At 43.9% G+C, this 18,952-nt stretch overlaps 1 protein-coding gene across 6 annotated transcripts; it reads right to left on the minus strand.

Moving 5' to 3' along the window:
• Positions 1-2,210: 2,210 nt before the first annotated feature.
• On the minus strand, positions 2,211-16,243 carry LOC113837322 (zinc finger protein 345-like). Of its 6 annotated transcripts, none has more exons than XM_035449422.1 (5): positions 15,951-16,243; positions 14,110-14,209; positions 9,978-10,059; positions 5,931-6,057; positions 2,211-4,853 (listed from the first exon to the last, which is right to left on the minus strand). In XM_035449422.1, exons 2-5 carry the CDS (start codon positions 14,178-14,180, stop codon positions 2,980-2,982), a joined length of 2,154 nt encoding a protein of 717 aa, XP_035305313.1. In that variant the 5' UTR covers positions 14,181-14,209; positions 15,951-16,243; the 3' UTR covers positions 2,211-2,979. The 6 variants fall into 6 exon arrangements, with proteins under 6 accessions (XP_035305313.1, XP_027286824.1, XP_027286825.1 ...); XM_027431023.2 differs by having other exon boundaries at positions 9,978-10,062; XM_027431024.2 differs by having other exon boundaries at positions 14,110-14,283.
• Positions 16,244-18,952: the final 2,709 nt, after the last annotated feature.

Consider the following 18,952-nt stretch of genomic DNA (forward strand, 5'->3'; position numbering starts at 1 on the left):
AATTTGAGAGCCAGTGTCCTCCTGCACAGTGGCAGAAAAAGTACTGAAACCCCTGGATAGGTTCACAATGCCTGTTTCCTAGCCCTGAGGATCCACTGGGCGGCAGTTTTCCCCAGAGCATTGCTGATAACTCTCCCAGAAGCTGCACAGGGTGTCCTGCAGCCGAGGGGAGTTTTCCTCTCCATATAAGATACAGAGATGCCATCTGTGTCCTCTATTTGGTTCTGAACAATGTATCCCCTAGAGGTCCCTCTGGGAAAACTGGGTTTTCCAGACCTTCATGCCATGGTTCAGGTAACACGGCTCCTATAATGTAGATCTCACCATGCACTTGCATAAATTCTGCTGAACTTTCCAGGCCCACATGCTGTCAACTTCATGTCTCCATCATTCTTCAGATCACAGCCACAGGGATCTGATCACAGCCAAAGCCACAATGGTATCTATCCGTCCAACTCTCTCCAGGCTACCTTCAGTGTAGCTCCAGCTGTCAGGCTGCCCTGGACCTGCTCCACCCAGCCTCTCCACATGTTGCTGCTGGCGTACACCAGAACTGTGCTTATAAAATGAGTACAGAACGAAGAAAACGATACTGTGTGAGGGATACAAAGTGAGGAATCTTCCTTGTGCACAAGTTTACAAATTTACCGCTGGGTATCGGTGATAAAGTAGGTGGAATAATCACCTAATGTCACCAAGCAGAGAAGCCTTGATCCACAGAACACTTAAAATTGGCATCCCAAGAGTCTGTCCAGCTGGTTGCATTCACCAGATTGCTAAGGACCAGTCTAGAAGCCTAAGCTTCCACCGTATCCTGTCTCTGATTAATCGCCCCACATACAGAAGTAACTGATACAAATTATTATTTGCCAGCAAGAGCCTAAATTTACTCACAATTGCACTAACCATTTGAGTTCACATTTCTACAAACTCCAGTACTGACAATGTTCTCAAACTATATAACTATCCTTTTGTACTGAAACCCATGATAGTGGTATGGTTTTGTTCACTGTAACATGCTACCTTGTCTATGGTCTAAAACTTTTGAGTCTTGCTATTTTTAGTATCAATACTCTAATATAGTACTTTGCAATTGGATTAAACACTTCTCCATCCTTTACAGTCCTTCAAAATGATCTTCCAGCACAACCTTGGGGATTTCTAAGCTGTATATGAGCATGTGCATCTCTTCTCACTCACAGCTCATCTCTTTCAAGCTCCATAGTCTCTCGATATCTGTATGGATGGACTCACACATGAAATTAAGCAGAACACAAGTCTTTATTAAATTGTTTTCTTTAGTTTTATTTCATATTGAGTTTTCTGATGTCCGCATATCAGCACTGTGGAAAGGATGTAACGAAAGGAATTTAACTCATTTGTTGAGGCTTGTAGACTGGAATTTCTAAGGTCCAACAGGACATGAGGATGGCCCAGTGGCATTCCGTTTTTTACCCATGGAGATCAGGGTTCTGAGGGTCACGGCAGTTTGACTGAATCACGGAGTCAAAGCATGATTTCAGAGCCATGCACAGACAAAGCCCAGTCTAGAGGATGTCTGTTAGTAACAAAGACTTATACCCATAGTTTCATTTGTCCCACTGAAGACCTCTCACTCTCTTGCATGAATGCAAGGAAGTCTTCTTCTTTCTTCGGCTCACTAAGCCTCTACATTCTGTCTGTGTCCAGCCCTTTCCATGGGACCACGTACTACTTACTGTACTAGTAAGCCTGAAGCAGTTAGTATAATCACTCTTCCCTTTCTTAGTTGATTCAAATGCTTCATCTCTAACATTGATTTTTCTGGTGTACAAGCTTGGAGGAACAATTGGTGAGTTCAGCCCATGTGGCATGAGACACTTTTCCTGAGGAGACGTAACATTCATATGCACCCACTCAGGCAAAATGGGAACTGACCAAGAACCAAGTATACTTGCCTGTAAATGGAGTTCTTAATTGGTCTAGATAATAAAAAGCCAGAGTCAGATATAGAGGGAAATGCTGAGAGACCAGAGAGAAGGAGCAAGCCACAACACTCCTTACCTCCTTAGTGTCCCCGCTTACATCTTGTTTCTGCCCAGCTACCTCACTTCCTGTCTGTCCGCACAGACCTCCGGACTTCTGTGGTTAGCTAGTGGCAAGCTCTATTCTCCCCCAGGCAGACTTTATTTGTACAAGCAAGACATCACAACATTTGCCACTGAAATCCATCTTGTTGAAATAATGAGCTTTATTGGGGTTACTTACATAAATAGCAACTGGAGTTGCTTACAAGAGCAAAAGTTACTCAAGGACAGTTGCCATCATGAAACTACAAGTCAGCATGAAATAGAGCATTTGAACACTGACCACCCACAGCATACACACCTGCAGGCATATCTATGTGTTAAGGGCATCATACCTTATTGGCTCAATTCATCAAAGCCTCTTCTAAGCAGCAAGACCAATACAGGTTTCTTCAATGGTAGTAATAAGCATAGTGAATCCTGTCAGTTTCAGTAAATTATTGAAGCTATTTTGAATGATTCATTTCCTGTCTTAATCAGCTTCCCTGGATGGAATGCTTCAGGCTCCAGAAAACTGCTACACAACTCACAGTCTTCAGGCTTCTCCATTTTGTTTTCATTATGAAGTATTGGAGGGCGGAAAAAGTAAAATGTTTGAATGAAAATTTTTCCTACAATGTCACATTTCTGGAATTTTCCCTTGGTGTAAAGGCTTGACATTTTTTCTGAGATTTGAACATGACTCACAGGCTTTCACAAGTTTCTCGTGCTCATAATGATTCTCTAGTGTGGAGCCTGCATTGGTCCACAGAGAGCAGAGTTTGGATAAAGCATAGGCCACAGTATTTAATTTGGAAACTCTGATCTCCAGTTTGAATTTTCTCATGATTTCTTAGACCTGAGAGGTAGTAAAGACTTTGCTATATACACTACATTGATACGGTTCTCTCCTGTATTAATTCATTGATGAGTTCTAAACCTGGCTTCCTGGATAAAGGATTAGTGTGTTTCTTCCAGTATGAGTTTTCTCATGTTTTCTAAGAACTGAGCCAATGGTGAAGGACTTGTCACATCCACTACATTTGTAAGGTTTCTCTCCTGTGTGAATTCTCTGATGACTTATCAGATTGCCTTTCTGGATAAAGCATTTGTCACATTCGCTGCAGTTGAAAGGTTTCTCTCCCGTGTGAATTTTCTGATGTATTCGAAGCTTGGCTTTCTGGATAAAGTATTTGTCACATTCACCACATTTGTACGGTCTCTCTCCAGTATGGATTTTCTGATGTATTCTGAGATATGAGTCAGTGTTGAAGGACTTCCCGCATTCACTGCAATGGTAAGGTTTCTCTCCTGTGTGAATTCTCTGATGCCTTCTAAGGTTGGTTTTCTGGACAAAGTATTTGTCACACTCGGTGCATTTGTACGGTCTCTCTCCCGTATGAATTCTCTCATGTCTCCGAAGACCTGAGCCAGTGGTAAAGGATTTCCCGCACTCACTGCATCTGTAAGGTTTCTCTCCTGTGTGGACTTTCTGATGAGTTCGAAGATCAGCTTTCCAGATGAAGCATTTCTCACACTCGCTGCATTTGTGAGGTTTCTCTCCAGTGTGAATTTTCTGATGATTTCTGAGGTCTGAGACAATGGGAAAGGACTTCCCGCATTTGCCACACTTGTAAGGTTTCTCTCCAGTATGAACTGTCTGATGTCTTCTCAGACCAGAGCCAACAGTAAAGGACTTTCCACACTCGCTGCATTTGTACGGTTTCTCTCCTGAATGGATTGTCTGGTGCGTTCTAAGGTTGACTTTCTGGATAAAGCACTTGCCACATTCATTGCACTTGTAAGGTTTCTCTCCGGTGTGAATCCTTTGATGCAGTCTGAGAGACGTGCGAAAGGTGAAGGATTTCCCACATTCACTACATCTGTAAATTTTCTCTCCTGTGTGAATTCTCTGATGTTTTTTAAGACTTGAGGAGGTAGAAAGGGATTTGCCACACTCATTACATTTGTAAAGTTTTTCTCCACTGTGCCTTCTGTAATGGTATTCAAGGTGTGACAATGTATAGAAGGACTTACTACACTGTTTACATTTATAAGGCCTCTGGCTTACACGAAGTTTTCTAAGACCCGAGCAACAGATAAAAGATTTTCTACAATTCTTACATTTGTAACTCTCCTCTCCAGTGTGGATTCTGCAACTTTTAAAGCCTGATGAATGATAAAAGCACTTGCCACATTCTGTGCATTTGGAGGGTTTTCCTCTATAATGGGTTTTCTGTACTTTGCGGTGTGACAAAAGCAAAGAGGACTTATCACATTCTATGAACTTGCAGGGTTTCTCTGCAGGATGAGCTCTCTGATGTCTACTGAGGCTCAAATGGGTCCTGAAGCATTTTCCACACTTCCTGCATTGGGGCCGTTTCTTTCCATTACGGATCAGTTTCATTGTAAGCTCACGTTTAGAATCAAAAAGCTCATCATATTCTGCATTTTTGTGTTCTTCCTTTCCAGCGTGTATTTGTGGAGACTGGCTAATGGTGGAACACATATTTAAACACTCCCCATAATCTTTGTATTTGTACTGTTCTTCTCCAGTGTTCCCACTTCCATGTCTCCTTAGGTTTGATGAGTCAGTAGAAGCATCCCTGTGGTTACCACTTCTGTAGCCCTGGCAGTTTTCCGTAGTACCACTTGTGTTATAAGGTATACATTGGGAGGATTCATGAATTGTTACGCCAAGCTCATGACAACTGTGAGACTTCTCTTGGGTCTTCACATCCTCATGGACAATGTGCTTTGAGCCTTGATTCAAGACAATCTCATTTTTACCACATATGCAATGGTTCTCTGGAAAATGAGCATAATTGGGGATAATAAGGATTGATGCTTGATGAAACAGATTCAATAAGTGATGCACCCTGAAGTTCTCTAAGACAAACAAGTTAGCAAATCAGAGGAATAGAACTTTCCCTGGAGGCCTTTTGTGTTTCACTATCATTAAATGGATGCTCAGAAGAACCTCCACTCGCATCTCCATCAACCCACAAGGACCAATAATAGTCTTTTCATTCTGATCCAGTCCTCACACTTTGCAGAAGTTTGAACAAACAGGTGATGGAGCAAAAATGTACTTTGAGGAAGGAGCTCTCTTACTAATCCTTTGTAGAATGCTTCTCTTTTTTCTTGCTTTTATTTTTCAGAGAATCACACTGTGTAGCCTTCATTGACTGGGAACTCACTATATAACACATGTTGGCCTGGAACTCACCTGATCCACTTGTTTCAGCCTCCCCAGTGATAGGATTAAAATCACACTGTGCCAGGACTAGAGACCATATCTCAGAATAGCAACAACAAAGACTACAACATGCCACCACCAACAGCTCTTTCTCTATTTTAAAATCTCTTCATTTTTTTTGAAATCAGAAATAAGGGGATTTTTTTTTTTTTTTTTGGTTTTTCGAGACAGGGTTTCTCTGTGTAGCTTCGGAGCCTATCCTGGCACTCAATCTGGAGACCAGGATGGCCTCAAACTCACAGAGATCCACCTCCCTCTGCCTCCTGAGTGCTGGGATTAAAGGCGTGCGCCACTAATGCCCAGCTATAAGGGATATCTTAATCCAACAGTAAAAATCTTAATATCCAACACCTATATGAGCCACAATGCATCTCCTTGCTTTGAACATTCAATTTCTTTGAACTCTGAACTTAGGATTAAAACATAGGTAAGGGGGTTGGAGAGATTTACAGTGTAATAGCATTGGCTGCTCTTGCAGAGAACACTGAAAATGTAAAGTTATAAGTATTATTATCTGAATTTCCATTATTCCTGGCAGTCTCTAGACAGATCAGAAAGTTCACATACCTACAAAGTAAGTACATGCAAAGAAAGAGTCAGGAATTGTACAAGAAAAGCATTCTTACCTACAAAAACTAGATTGCTGTAATTCTCCCACATGACATCCATGTACAAAGCCCTCTGAGAGGAGTCTAGACATTCCCACTCCTCCTGGGAAAAGTCCACAGACACATTCCTGAATGTCAACAGACCCTGTAATGGAAAATTACACATTTACCATGTGCTGGGGGACAAAATACTTTGCCAGGTAAAAGAGACTTAAGCAATTAAAGACACTTTCATGATATAGATAAGGCATAACATTATTCAAAGATAAAAGCTTTCTAAAAATGTTTCAGAGATAGTTCAGAAGATAAGAGCACTGGTGGCTCTTCTAGAGGACCCAAGTTTGGTTCCCAGCAACCACATAATAGATTATAACTCCAGTTCAATTCAATGCTGTCTTGTGAACTCTATGGGACAGAAGTACAAATATTACTCATGGAAACATTCAGGCAAATATATACACACACATAAAAGTGAAAGTGAATCTTAGTAAAAGACACATTCTAGAATAGTCAAAATCAATATCGTGTTTTCTATCTCTTTGAAAACAGGATGGCATAATAGACCCACAATCAGCAAATTCTGAAGGAATGTAAGATACACCTTTGAGGTCTAGGAGCCGAATGTATCTTTATGAAGGCAATGTTGAATTCAAACAGGATCACATTGCTTCATCATAAATGGAAAAGTTATGTGCAAAACTGTGCTTCCAAATTACACAAATGTCGACCTTGCTTAATGTGGACACTGTATCAATCCTGTCCACGGCTGGGCCTCACCTGACTCTATTCTAACATGTTCGGTGGAGATCCTGAGGCCTAAATGCAATGCAGTAGCCTTTCTAGAACAAAGAGGTAGAATATGGAATGCAGAATTCATGGATGAATTACAAGAGTGGTTTCTTTAAACAGTAAGGAGGGTCATATCAGTGCAGGCATTCAACACTCCAAACAACACATAGGCTCAAGTACTTTGTGAGGTTATTGTAATGAGAATATTTTCACTACGATCAAGTAAATAGAAAAATCAGCATTAGACACTATTAACACTTTCTACATTTTTCTAAAAGTCAACAAAACCAACAGAGATAAGTTACAATTTCAGAAATTCCCTATGGGGGGTTCACTACACAATAGCTAGAAAAATATGTATAAATGCATGTCCTGTGTGACAATGCATTCTGAGGAAGTGGAAAGATTTTCTGTGAGCCACAGTTGTGTGAGAATGATGCCAACTCTTCATTAACGTTGAGTATATTTTTGCTCGTGGCACTGACTCAACTCAAAATTTGAATCTTATAAACTCAACTCTACTTTCTTGGTTTTTTTCAAGGCAGGGTTTCTCTATGCAGCCCTAGTTGTCTTGGAACTTGCTCTGTAATCCAGACTGGCCTCGAACTCACCAAGATACGCCTGCCTCTGCCTCCCAAGTGCTGGGATTAAAGGCGTGCACCATCCCTGCCAGGCTTCAACTCTATTCTTTTGTATTTGAACATGTTCTGTAAGTCATATACTGAATAAAGACTTATTTTCTGTGTGGGGGGATTTTTGTTTGTTTGTTTTTTCGAGACAGGGTTTGTCTGTACTGCTTTGGAGGTTGTCCTGGCACTCGCTCTGTAGACCAGGCTGGCCTCAAACTCACAGAGATCCACCTGCCTCTGCCTCCTGAGTGCTGGAATTAAAAGCATGTGCCACCAACACCCGGCTGAATAAAGACTTCTTTAATGTAAGAAAAAAGAAGGTGTCCATGGTCACCTCTTTACAGAATCTCTACCAATGCCATACATAGCTACAGGGAAAGGAAACATATGGGCGGGGAGAGCCTTTGTCTGCCCAAAGAAGAGAGCAAATCATTAAGAAGGACATTTGTTAGCCTACAGAGCGGGTGCGAGGACAAGTTCCAAGCTACACAGAGAAAACTTGTCTCAAAAAAAAAGAAAGAAAGAAAAGGGGGAATATTTGTTTATGCTTGAAAATTGATGGCTTATGTACAGCACCAAGTCAATACATCTAGAAAATTCTTACTAATATAATATAGAGGTGGGGAGCTAAACACTGAACTGGAATCCAGTTGCAGAGAAGGAGTGATGAGCAAAGGCGTCAAGACCAGGCTGGTGAAACCCACAGAAACAACTGACCAGAACAAGGGGGAGATCTTGGTCTCCAGACTGATAGCTGAGAAATCAGCATGAGACTGATCCAGACCCCATGAACGTGGGTGTCAGTGAGGAGACCTCAGAAATCTATGGGGACTCTTGTAGTAAATCAGTACTTATCCCTAGCATAAGAATGGACTTTGGGAGCCCATTCCACATAGAGGGATACTCCCTGAGCCAAGACACACAGGGGAGGGCCTAGGCCCTATCCCAAAGGATATGACAGACTCTGAAGACCCCCCTATGGAAGGCGTCACCCTCCCTGGGGAGCAGAAAGGGTATAGTATAGGTAGGGTATTAGTTGGGGTGGGGGTAGGGGAGGAGGGGAGGGAGAGGGAACTGGGATTGACATGTAAAACAATCTTGTTTCTAATTTAAATACAAAGAGTTTGGCAAGGAACCTTCTGCTTCTATTGTGTGGAACAATTTGAGGAGTATTGGTGTTAGCTCTTCTTTGAATTTCTGGTAGAATTCTGCACTGAAACCATATGGCCCTGGGCTTTTTTTGGTTAGGAGACTTTTGATGACTGCTTCTATTTCCTTAGAGGTTATAGGTCTGTTTAAGTTGCTTATTTGTCCTTGATTCAATTTTGGTAAGTGATATCTGTCCAGAAAATTGTCCATTTCCTTTAAATTTCCCAATTTTGTGGAGTACAGGTTTTCAAAGTGTGACCTGAAGATTCTCTGGATTTCCTCAGTGTCCGTTGTTATGTCCCCCTTTTCATTTCTGATTTTGTTTGTCTATCTTGTTGACTTTCTGCTAGAACCAACTCTTTGTAACATTGATTCTTTGAATTGTTTTCTTTGTTTCAACTTTATTGATTTCTGTCCTCAGTTTGATTATTTCCTGGTGTCTACTCCTCTGGGGTGAATTTGCTTCCATTTGTTCTAGAGCTTTCAGCTGTGATGTCAACTCTCTAGTGTGACTATTCTCTAGTTTCTTCATGTGAGCACTTAGAGCTATGAACTTTCCTCTTAGCACTGCTTTCAAAGTGTTCCATAAGTTTGGGTATGTTGTGTCTTCATTTTCATTGAATTCTTCTAATTTAAATTTTTTAAAAATGGAGAAAAATAGTATAGGGGTGGGGACAGAACTGCTTATGCCTTGTCTGAAAACTAAAACAAAATCCACTACACTGCAATCTGCATCTCCTCTCAGAAAAGTCAGTTTTATGGCAAGAGCAAGGCACAAATTCCATCCGTCAGTTCTACTCTCTAGGATGCTGAACTACGGTTCAAGACTCTGAGTCTCTTCTAGTTCTACTTTTCCATAAAGAGCTCAGTGATATAGGCCAAAAGATCCATGTGTTTCTAGGGATACTTTCACAAGAAGGTTCTGGAAACCTTATCATTCCTGAAATGGAATGTATATGACCCATGAGACCTTTACTCCTCACCAAAAGGCCCAAATCCATCCTCCATAGGAAATGGACATCAATATATTTCTTTGACCATCATTCACATTGGAATCTTTCAGAACTGCAGGTCTTAAGAGCATGGAAAATATAGATCCTCACTGTAATAATCAAGGGAGGATACCGTCGGACACAGCTGAGCTATGTCGATGACAAAATTTAAAGGTTTAATCTCAATTATCAGAGAAGAAAAAAATGATAGGGAATAAACACTTTAGATAGGTTTACCAGAGGCAGGGAATTAAAAGCTTGCATGGTTTCAAAAAAAAAAAACTTTTTCAAAGAATTATGGGGGCTGGAGGGATGGCTCAGAGGTTGAGAGCACTGGTTGCTCTTCCACAGGTCCTGAGTTCAATTCCCAACACCCACATGGTGGCTCACAACCACCTATCATCTGGTGCCCTCTCCTGGTGTGCAGGCAAATATGCAAACAGAACGCTGTATACATAATAAATAAAAATTAAAATTAAAAAAAGAATTATGGACACGAAATTTACCTGGGGAGCAGTTACTGAAGAAGCAGCCATCGTCACTGTTGCTTTTCTCTGAGTTTCTGTCTTAGGAACAAAGACTGGAACTCTTCTTGACATTGCACATCCAAATGCCAGAAATAAAAAAGTTAAAATTAATACAACCCTGTCACAAACAATGCTAGACTATGCACACTGTGCTTCCCAACACAGTCTAGGCACACTGCCCAGCCCAGAGCTGCCCCTTGATGTCCTCCGGCGACAGAGCCATGAGGCCCAGGGCACCAGGTCAGTAAGCAGCAGGAGCTGCCCCTTGGTTGAAGGCCCATCAGAAGTGCTAAGAAATACTCCATTTCAAACTCCATTGCCACTCCAGAAGAGCACAGCAAATGTCTGTTATCAGAGACCTACATGTTGGGCTTCCTCCCAGACCTACGTCATTAGATTCCATCCACCAAAGTGGTCACAGTTTCCTTGGTACAACAGGAAGCTGTGAAGCACTGTGGCCGAGCCCATGACAGAAGGTCCCCGGGGCTGGGCCTGGAACAATGGCATCTTTAGAGACCCCTGCTTGGCAGCAACAAGGTTCTTAACTGCTGAGCCACCTCTGCAGTCCCTTGTTTACTATTTCTTGATTAGCTACCGTGGAGACTTAAATCAAGGGAAAGGGGGTACAAAATTCCTGGAGCACCGAGGACGATTTCTTACAGTGACCAGGTGAGTACGCGGTCATAAAAGACGGTCACACTGAAGTGAGTGAAAAAGGCACCTCAGAAGTATCGAGAAAAGTCGGGCGTTGGTGGCGCACGCCTTTAATCCCAGCACTCGGGAGGCAGAGGCAGGCGGATCTCTGTGAGTTCGAGACCAGCCTGGTCTACAAGAGCTAGTTCCAGGACAGCCTCCAAAGCCACAGAGTAACCCTGTCTGGAAAAACCAAAAAAAAAAAGGTTGTGTAGAAATCAATGAACTAGAGACTTAATACACTGAGTCAAGGGGATAGGACAGACTTGCTTCTGCGAAGAGGCAAAACTACTGACCAAGCAATGTCCCCCTTATCCAAACTAAAAGAGTGAAGCCCCAAGTCCTAGGATTAGAGTTGAAATGGGGTATTGCAGTGTATGCCATGGAGTGGTGGAGAAAGTCATAGGTAAATAAATCAGAATTCAAGAAGAAGAGGGTAAGTACCTAGAAACAACTGAACAAATTTAACATTTTTGCGTCATAAACCTAGAAAAGGCATTAAGCAGTGCTGAGACTGAAGCAGTCAGAGGTTCCTCTAACAGTGTCTCAGGACTGGACAGATTCAGCAGGGAACTCTCTTTTCCTTTATTCAAACCTCGTATTAATGCCAAAAGAAGAAAATTGCACAAAACACACAGAAAAGGAACTCCGGAAGTGACCATACAAAGCTGGCTTTAACTTGACACACAAAGCAATGAGCCCAAACAAATACATGCAAACAGAAAAAAGAAAAAATCACAACCAGATGCCAGGATTGCCATAGACACAGAGACTGGCTCTAAATTACAGGGAAACAGAATGCAAGCTGACTTAATGCCAAGGATACAAGACTGTTTGAACACCTGCAAACTAATCAATGTAACACACCACACTTGTAGACTCTGTGAGAGGACACACATGACCTTGTAAACAGATCCATGAAAGACCCGAAGCAAAATATCACATTTGCTCAGTATAAAAGCTCTCGCGCATCTCAGAACAGAAGGAGCATACCTCAACATAATAAAGACAGTGAGACAAACCGACACCTAACACTACCAAAGAAGGACAATGGAGTCGTTCCACTGTAATCAGGACAGAGAAGAGTGTCCCCTCTCTTCAAACTAACTCAACACCATGCATCACTGGATACACAGTTTAAGAAACACAAAAATTTAAAGGGAGAGTCAAAAAGCAAATGGACCTTCTACAGAAAAAAACAGAACTCTGTGATCCGAAGGCCATAAACACTCATGAGAAAGCTCGGGTCTGACAGCCCTCTTACTAAGCTACATAATCTAATACAACACCTCTTGGTTTTTGTACATACCAACAAGATGCTGAGAAGTCAGCAGACCATTCGCAGTGTCTAAAAATATCTTAGACTCTCTGGTAGTAGCATTCATAGTGTCAGAAATTGCTATGCAGGCTGGGGCAGGGAGGCGGAGTTATCAATGGCCATACCCAGACTTGGATCCTGTGTGCCATAATCCCAACCTGCCAGGCAAGGCATGCCCATTGGTGCCGCAGGGCAAGATGATTCTGTGGGTAAGAGAAGGTTTCTGGTTCTAACTGAGGCCGGTTCCACAGCTGGAAACACATGGATGGAAACCTGGCTAAAAGCCAATGATGAGGACTGTCACAGGGCCTAGGAGGGAATCAAATACTGACATTTTGCTACATGTACAAATACTTATACTGCCTTTAAATGGTTCTGTTTACAAACCCATAGCCCGGTGCTGCTTTCAGCCTGGGCCAAAGACACTCTGTTTTCAATGGGCAACAGTTCTTTCAGAGACACCTACCTCACCGAATTCTGAGAACAATTGACTGCTTACAGCGCAGGCTCTGATGGGAATTCCATATCCCCAAATCTCAATCACAGGGAGCATCACAGAAGAGAAAGCCAAAGACTGGAGGAACTGAAGGATGGGGAGTGGATGTGTAAAAATCTCTCTTGCCATATGGCATGGCAGTTGGAGTTATGAACACACGATAGTCTGGCTACCTGGTCCCAACCTGCCCAAAATCGTAAATGAAATATGAGGAGGACAACAGGGAAGAAAACATGTCTAACCAGGGATGGCAGAAGAGGGTAATGAGGGGGTCGTGGTGAGCAATTAAACCTATGCAATGGTTAAATATCAGTATTTCTTAATTAAAACTTAAAATATAAACCAAGAGAATTCAAGAGGAGATATCAGTACCTATTTGGAGGCAGAACTTTATCACTTATGTAACCAACCAATTACAAAAGCTTTATACTACCTGTTATTGCTTCAATTTATTTGATTAAAATGAACAGTTTTTAAATTAATTTTAAGATAGATAGATAGATAGATAGATAGATAGATAGATAGATAGATAGATATTTTGCCTATATGAGTATCATGTACCATGTGCCTGGTGTTCAGGAAGACAGAAGAGGGTGTCAGCTCCCCTGGAACTGGAGTTACAGACAGTTATGAGCTACCATCTGGGGGCTGGGAATTGAACCTGGATCCTTTGGAAAAGCAGCCAATGCTCTTAACCACTGAGTCATCTCCCTGGCCCTCAACAGTTGTTTTGTTTTGTTTTTTGTTTCTTAATGGAAGAAAACCAACAGAGGTATTTAAAAAAAAAAAAAAAAAACTAACCAAGTTGAAGAGACCTCTAACATGAAAACATGAATTTGCCAGAAGGAATTGAGAATGACGCAAGGAGGCGGGAAAACCCTGGCATGTACATGGAAGAGAACATAGTGTAAAACTATCAGTGTTAAAAGAGTTATACGATTAACTCAAGATCCCACAATGGGCTTGCTCTGCCTGGCAGGTTGGGATTATAGCACACAGGATCCAAACCTGGGTATGGCCATTGATGACTGCGCCCTCTGCCCCAGTCACCATAGCAGTTTCTGACACTATAAATGCCGCCACCAGGGAGTCCCAACTTCCCCATGATTGACTTCACAGATACAGTAAAGAGAAACCTGCACAAAGGTGATCTCAGCACCGGGGATCCCACACCTTTAATCCCAGCCCTACGGAGGTGGACAGGAGTGATATTGCTGGGCCAAGAAAAGAATAAAAGCCAGGAGGACGCCGGCACTGAGAGTTTTGCCTCTGAGGACTTGTGGACTAAGGATTGCCATTTCAGCTTGGCAGAGGTCAGCTCTACTGGCTTGGCTGTTTTGCTTCTCTGATCTTAAAGCTTGAACCCTAATATCTATCTCCAGGTCTTTTACTTTTGGTGATACAGGGGTGTGATGTTTTCCTTCAGAAAACGTATAGATTAGATCAGGACTATGGTATAAGAAACCTATCTTTCCCAAAACCACGTTTGTGTACATTCAATAAGGGCCTATAATTCATCTTGGAGTAACCTTCTTTTTGGACTGACCTGAACAACACAAAACACCAGACACTTCCCTAGCCCTTCCTCAGTCCCTCTAACATACCTGGGTCCTTTGCTACTGTCTCCTCTCTCTTCTCCATCCGGGGCTCTCTGCTCTGCTTCACAGGTGAGCATGACTGACTGAGCAATGTAAGACTGACTGACTGCATAGGAGAAAGAGATTCTTACTAAAACACCAGGAACTTTTCATGGAACAAAAATGAATGATGCATAACACCTGCCAAAAGGATAAACACAAAGGAGAGAGAAAACATCAGGAAGAATGTCTCTCTTTCTCCGAGGATTTCACTTTGCTCTGTGAGATGCTGAGAGCCATTCACACACAGAGCTCACACACATGCAGAGGAGTTTTCCCAGGAACCCTGAGGAGGAGCAAGGGAGACTGCAAGAAAACTGTTCTCACCCTCAGAACCCAGACTGCTGCAGTTCTTAAACAGAAGATCTCTATATAGAGCCATGTGAGCAGGGTCTAGGCATTCCCGCTCCCGCTACAAGAAAGAAACCCCCTGCCAAAACACTGAGTATCAACCAACCCTGAAATGACAAAAAAAAAAAAAAGTTTGGCCACATGTCATGGGCAGAGTACTTTTCTTGAGCCAAGGAGACTTTTTTTTTTTCTGATCTCAGTGAGTGAGCATATTATTCAAACAGTGCTTTCCAATTTTGTTCCCATCTATATCAAGTTTCCTAACTATAAAAAATAGTGTGGCCTGATATTCTCTCACAGCACCCACAGTGCACTTGTCTGGACCTAAGAGGTCACATGCTGCGTTTACATACTAGAACACTCGAATCTCAGAGAGAAAATCAATGGGGAGCAATAGTTGGCTTAGTAAAAGTTAATGATCACAACCAAAGCTGTGACACTTCAGGAAGGATGGCTGTGGGTAGCCCACCAGAGATTAGCAAACAGTTTACAGTTATCTCAAAGTCTTTATTCCAGCCAGCTGGGACCACACCCTAGTGTTTGGGGACCTAAGGGAGACTCCAAGTATCAGAACATGGAATTTGGGGGAGGGGGATTAATTTTTGTTTGTTTTTGTTTTGTTTTACGAGACAGGGTTTCTCTGTGGCTTTGGAGGCTGTCCTGGAACTAGCTCTTGTAGACCAGGCTGGTCTCAAACTCACAGAGATCCACCTGCCTTTGCCTCCCGAGTGTGTCACTACTGCCCGGCTCAGAACTTGGGGAGTTTTTAAGGGCAGATACCTCCGCCCAGGAGTCCTGCTTGGCAATTTCAGGGGAAGTTTTGCAGCATAAGCAGTTTGAAGCAACCAGTTTTTAAGAGAAACTTTAGCCTGCCTGAGGGAGGATCCCGCACACACAGGCAGCTAGGATAAAAGGTTAGTCTGGAGGAGGTTCTCCACCAACAAGCAGTTTTGACAGAGGCTGAGTAAGACAGGTTAGCAAGGACATCCTGACTTTTGGTTCCCAGAATAGAGTTGGATAGTTTACGCGGGATTCTCCATCAAGGACATCGGATTCTTGTTAACCCTGGAAACGGCCTGAGTGAGCAAGAATACAAGATGGAGGAGCCGCTGCGCTGTCTTGTCCTGTCACAGTGCAGTTTCTGATTCAATCAAACCCGCACTGGTCCCTCTGTGACTGCTGCCTGCAGAGCTCTCTGCGTGCCTCATCCCGGGGGCAAAGGCCACGCTCTCCTGAAAAGGGAAGGGGTAGAACCCGGGAAGTTGAGAAGGCATGGACGAATTTGAATTCCAGGAGCTTTGTGACTGCACAATAATAGCAAAGACAACCCGAGTTTGCAGACAGCATAGAACCCAAAGGCTCTACCAGGTTATTTTGTATAAAGATTCTGGCAACATTAAGATACATTGTTAAAACAAAATCACGATAAGCCCCAGTCCATAGGAACTCAAACTTACCGACGACAACAGAATTTTGAAAGCCGTGTCCTTGTGAGCAGCCTCGGCGAGCACAGCCCCGGTGTCTCCCTCCCTCCCGGGTCCCAGCCCCGCAGCTCCCCGCAGACCTGGGAGCTTGCAGGGCCGCCGGGCTGCGGTTCCCGCCACTGCGCTGCTGACTGCTGACTTTCCAGGGCCGCCGGACTCGGGACCTGTAGCTACCGGGAGTTGTCACCTCCTCCTGCAGGAGCCAGTGTCCTCCGCCCCGGATTCTGGACGACCGGGCTCCCCGAGTTCCCACAGTGAATGGTGGGTTTTCCTGTCACTCTGCCCTGGCTCCTTGGAGCTCATCCCTGGACCCGCCCACTGCAACCCGGATCTGGTCACCAAGACTCGCCTAAGCCCGCCCACGCCAGGCGCTCTCCCCGTCTTAGTTTTCCAAGTCCACTCAGCTTTTTCCTCTTGCTCATCACCCGTGTCTCCTTGGCGATTGCCCCCGCCCTGCGGAGACCGGTCCCTCCCCCCGCATCTCCCCCTGCTTTGCACACAGCTCAGCCGTCAGGCCGCCCTGGACCCGCTCTGCACAGGCTCCACACACGCTTGCTGCAGCCTAGACCAGAGCTGCAGCCAGGAGGACGCTGCACCCCGGTTTCTAAGACCTTCAGAGACAAGTTATCCTAACTTCTGATCTTGGAGTGGCCTTCTGGCCTAAAAACGCACAGCGAAAGACAACAAACACCCTAAAATCTGATTGTGTTCCATTCCCAAAACACAATATTAAAACCGAAGAGACCCGCCCGCGTCAGGGTGCTCCCTCCCTGACCCTGGATTAAGCACAAACACCTATCTTCACAGGGAGATCCTTTATTAAACGCTGGTGGGAGGGGGTGTATTAAGGTGGCTGATTTATGACTCAAGCAGAAAAACAGCAGTAGATGACCTTGAAGGTGTGATTTTTTTAAGAGGAAAAAGGTGGAGGTCTGTGTTAGAATGGGCTGGGATGCAGTGGTTTGTTTTGATTGGACATATTAACTAGGATAGCCAAAGTGGGGTTTTTGATTGCTGGACTTAAGTACATAATAGCTAGACTTTGTTAGTCAAACTCTGAACGAGGAGGAAATGGCCAAATCAAGGAATGGACCGTGGTGGCTAGCTTTAAAATTGTAGTTTAGTGGTCTTTAGGGAGGAGGAGGGATGGGAAAGGCCTGACAGAACCGAGTTTGCCATGTTGAGGCTCGCTAGAGCCTTTTCAAAAAGTAAGACATAATTCCATTGGCCCGAATCACAAGCTGCAGCTGTGTCCCCTAAGGAGAGCAAGTTAAATGATATCCAGTACACAGAACTCAAAACCAGTCATGTCCAAGGAGGCCAAAACAGCAGGTAAAACACCATGTCCAAGGAGGCCAAAGCAGGTAAAACACCATGTCCAAGGAGGCCAAAGCAGGTAAAACACCATGTCCAAGGAGGCCAAAGCAGGTAAAACACCATGTCCAAGGAGGCCAAAGCAGGTAAAACACCATGTCCAAGGAGGCCAAAGCAGGTAAAACACCATGTCCAAGGAGGCCAAAGCAGGTAAAACACCATGTCCAAGGAGGCCAAAGCAGGTAAAACAACATGTCCAAGGAGGCCAAAGCAGATAAAACAACATGTCCAAGGAGGCCAAAGCAGGTAAAACACCATGTCCAAGGAGGCCAAAGCAGGTAAAACACCATGTCCAAGGAGGCCAAAGCAGGTAAAACACCATGTCCAAGGAGGCCAAAGCAGGTAAAACAACATGTCCAAGGAGGCCAAAGCAGGTAAAACACCATGTCCAAGGAGGCCAAAGCAGGTAAAACAACATGTCCAAGGAGGCCAAAGCAGGTAAAACAACATGTCCAAGGAGGCCAAAGCAGGTAAAACAACATGTCCAAGGAGGCCAAAGCAGGTAAAACACCATGTCCAAGGAGGCCAAAGCAGGTAAAACATGTGAACGAACTCGAAGGTAGTGGGAGAAAATGATGGATGGATGACAAACTCGAGCAAATGACAGAAGGGATGAGGACAATGTAAGATATCATTGGAGCCACAGGAGTGCCAGGCCCCTCCCCGAGGACCTCTAACAGCCAGGTTCTACCCACAGAATACTGTCAGCGGGCATGGTGCCGTGCAGGTTGCTTAAAGAAAGAAGACACTCACAGATGAAATTTGAAGGCCTATAAGGCAGCAGGAAGGTCCAGCCTCTCTGGTGGACTGAACCAGGAACAGCCATACTGTGAGGAGCCGCACTCACATTCGCCATTACAAGATGGCGCTGACATCCGCTGCCGGATCAAGTAAACAACGTTGGTGCGCATGTGCCAAGTGTTTTTCCACTTGCCTAGTGTTGCCTCTCCCGTGGCGTCATATAGGGTGATGAGTCCTCCACCTATCCCAGCTGTACACGCATTGCTCGGAGCTTATGAGCCTTTATAAGGGGACGGGATTCTTGGCTCTCGGTCTCCCTAATCAGAAGCTGATCATCTGTCTCTCAAGATGCATTAAAGCTTTACTGCAGAAGGATCCGAGTGTCCTGTGCCGTTCTTGCTGGCGAGACGATCACGCGGGACACCATACAAAGGCGTATTTATTGATGGTTACACACAGTATTTCTTCATACCGAGGTCCCTATTCTAATTCACATATAAGGACACCATCACAGGTCCCCATGACTTCAGTCCTTTATTGAGTATCATTTGTAATACACAATAATACAAGATCCCCAGGTGTGCTTGAGGTGTCTTGTGACCCAAGTCATGGGATGCCTGCAGTGCCCCTTCAGTAAAAGCAATCCTACAAATCACGGAAAACAATCACTGTTTTCCACAAGGATTCTTCAAGGTCAAAGTACTTGTAGAAAACAGCTGTTCATCCTAATATCTACCCCAGATATAGCGACTCTGCTAAACTCCTACACCAGAATACTCTAACTGCCCTAAGTTCTGGAACCTGTCCCCACCCTACAGAGTGAAAAGCCCAATTTCTGGGCATGAAATCCAACTAATCTC

This window comes from Cricetulus griseus, chromosome 9, assembly GCF_003668045.3.
Source record: "Cricetulus griseus strain 17A/GY chromosome 9, alternate assembly CriGri-PICRH-1.0, whole genome shotgun sequence".
Lineage (NCBI taxonomy): Eukaryota > Metazoa > Chordata > Mammalia > Rodentia > Cricetidae > Cricetulus > Cricetulus griseus.

What these genes read in the sequence shown, in the direction of transcription:
- LOC113837322 (XM_027431023.2), bottom strand. Translation starts at nt 14,180, where the DNA reads ATGCTCACCTGTGAAGCAGAGCAGAGAGCCCCGGATGGAGAAGAGAGA. An exon ending in CTTCAGTAACTGCTCCCCAG is followed by an intron (nt 6,058 to 9,977) that starts GTAAATTTCGTG and finishes TTTCCATTACAG; the next exon opens with GGTCTGTTGACATTCAGGAA. An exon ending in CAGCAATCTAGTTTTTGTAG is followed by an intron (nt 4,854 to 5,930) that starts GTAAGAATGCTT and finishes CTCATTTTCCAG; the next exon opens with AGAACCATTGCATATGTGGT.